Raw genomic sequence first — 2,250 nt, forward strand, 5'->3', positions numbered from 1 at the left:
TCTGTGGTTTCAATAACAATACAGAAGACATATCCTTAGTGAGCCCACAGTGGTTTTTTTTAAGTCTGTCCCTATTTCAACTATATGATACACGCTTCCCCATTAGCACATGCATTACTAAAAACAAAGATTACACGTTTGGCTTTATAGAACATTGTATTTGGAGAGACTTCTTATGTCATTGAATATTGGTTCTTTATTAAGGCAATTCTGAAGGGGCTGGAGGGGAGGGAGGGAGGGAATGAAGACTGCGTCAACGGGATTGCATTAAGGCAAAATTCCTTCCTTCTTCATTTCACCACAGTAAAATCCACATAAAGGCCAGAACAGTAGATAACTCAAGCCAAGGAAGAGATTCAGTGCAAGTATATCCCACTGACTATCCACAGATGGGGCTAGGTCCTCAACTGAGGCAAATTGACTGCACCTTGTTAGCTGCAAAGCTTTGCTGATTTAGCTCCGTTGAGGATCCCAGCCTGGGTTCAGGGAAGCATTTTGTGTTTCATAATGCAAGCACACATTTAAATGCTCTCCTGAATCAGGGCCACAGCCCTTTGAGTGCAAGTCTATAAAGTTAACAGAGTTTAATTTTTATTCACTACATAAATATGTCATTCTGCGTCCCTTTGGTTCACTTCTTATCTTATTGCTACTAGCTGAGGATGTCCCCTTAGTTTCTTTAACGTGGTTTTCATTTCTATCACGCTTTGCAGTCTGCGTATGTTTTAAGTGTATTATGACATTAAAATGAATTATCCTTTGGAGAGCATTTCTTGCAAAGGTTCCAGAGTTTTGGTGTTCTTGGAGGACCAGGTTACCGTATGTTTTTTTCAGTGAGTAGTAATGTACTCTAATGTAAAGCCACTGACGGCAGAGGCATAACTTGCAGAGAAAAGTACTGCTCAGTTCATACCTCAGCAACACACAGCAGACTCCAAACACTTCTCTTTCCACAAGAATTTCCTAAGAGGATCCTACTGTTCCAAAAACATAATCGCTGATACTTGCACTGGCTTGGGGAAACCCCTTTTGTTATCCCAGGTGCAAACTGAAGAAAAGTATGGCAGAAATGCTACCAGAAGCATGAAGACATTTTCAGGCAGAAGCAGTATATAACATTTCATAATCCTAAAAGCTGTCTGTACCTCCCAAACCAAAGATCTCTAGGTGACCTCTGACAGAAAACCCTGGTATCCATTAATAAAAGGATATATCTAAGCCTCATTATTGAAAACTTACTTGGGAATATGAAATGGTTATATCTAGCAAAGTGGAAAATAGGGCAAAGAAATCAAGCACATATTCCTGTTCAAAACAAAACTTTTCCTGGATACACGTGGATACACAACCTTTGCATGATCTGGAAGTGTGTATAACATTCATGCCTTAAAAGCATGAGCACCCTGCATATTTCCTTGATACGAAGAAGAGCATCCAGTTTGAGGGAACCAAAAGGGTGAATACCAGGCATCAGTACAAGTCTTTTGTGCTTTAAACTTTCTTCATGCCTTTTCCCATAAGGCAAGCAAACACTGTCATGACCATTTTGGGTTTTACTTCAACCAGGTCTTCTGGAAGGGCATAGACTCTTGCTCCAATTTTTCTCGCCATAGAGATGGCATATCTGCATTGCAGAGGTGAAAAAAACAAAACAAAAAAATAAATTAGTGCAGTAGCATTAATTTTACCTCTCTTAAGAAGTTTTTTACATGATCAATACCAGAGTGGGTTGGAAACTTTCTTACCGATTTGTCAAAATTAAACTTTTCTATGAGACAGGTTCATAAAGAACTAATTTCTGCTAAAAGGCAGAGTGTATTCCCTGATGGTTAGAGCACTGATTACCTGCAGCATGGGAGGCTGCATGTCAAAACCTGGTATGAAATATTTAGCCTCCCATCCCCTGAATGATTACCCTAAAAAGCAGCCATTCTGGTCTTGCTCCCCCTCAATCTCTGCTGCTCAGTCTTCGCACATAAACAAATTCATGAGGATGGAAAGCAGACGGCTGATGTTGGTGGAGATCAGTGTTGTTGGAAAATCAACATTCAGTGAATTCTCTTCTGCTTGAGTTGTACCCAGAATCTGCAAGCTGACCTTCCCATCTCCCTCCTCAGAGTGCACTGTTGCGCAGCTCCTGGCTGTTCGCCAGTGAGTACAATTTTTCTCTCTATTTTTTCATGAAAAAAGCTAGAAAATTCCAGGTTCTTCCCACTGCAGAGCACATACATTTCTAAAATTTTCCCCAAA

General features: G+C 40.4%; 1 protein-coding gene across 1 annotated transcript in view; it reads right to left on the reverse strand.

The window, feature by feature from the left end:
* Nucleotides 1-228: 228 nt before the first annotated feature.
* The window catches only part of LCP1 (lymphocyte cytosolic protein 1), a 30,598-nt gene continuing 28,576 nt past the window's right edge, over nt 229-2,250 (reverse strand). Inside the window, exon 18 of the mRNA XM_035900343.1 lies at nt 229-1,624. Coding sequence (XP_035756236.1) covers nt 1,492-1,624 — 133 coding nt within the window. The 3' untranslated portion in view covers nt 229-1,491. The remainder of the gene's footprint in view (nt 1,625-2,250) is intronic.

Source organism: Egretta garzetta, unplaced genomic scaffold (genome assembly GCF_000687185.1).
Source record: "Egretta garzetta isolate BGI_Z169 unplaced genomic scaffold, ASM68718v1 scaffold268, whole genome shotgun sequence".
Classification (NCBI taxonomy): Eukaryota; Metazoa; Chordata; class Aves; order Pelecaniformes; family Ardeidae; genus Egretta; species Egretta garzetta.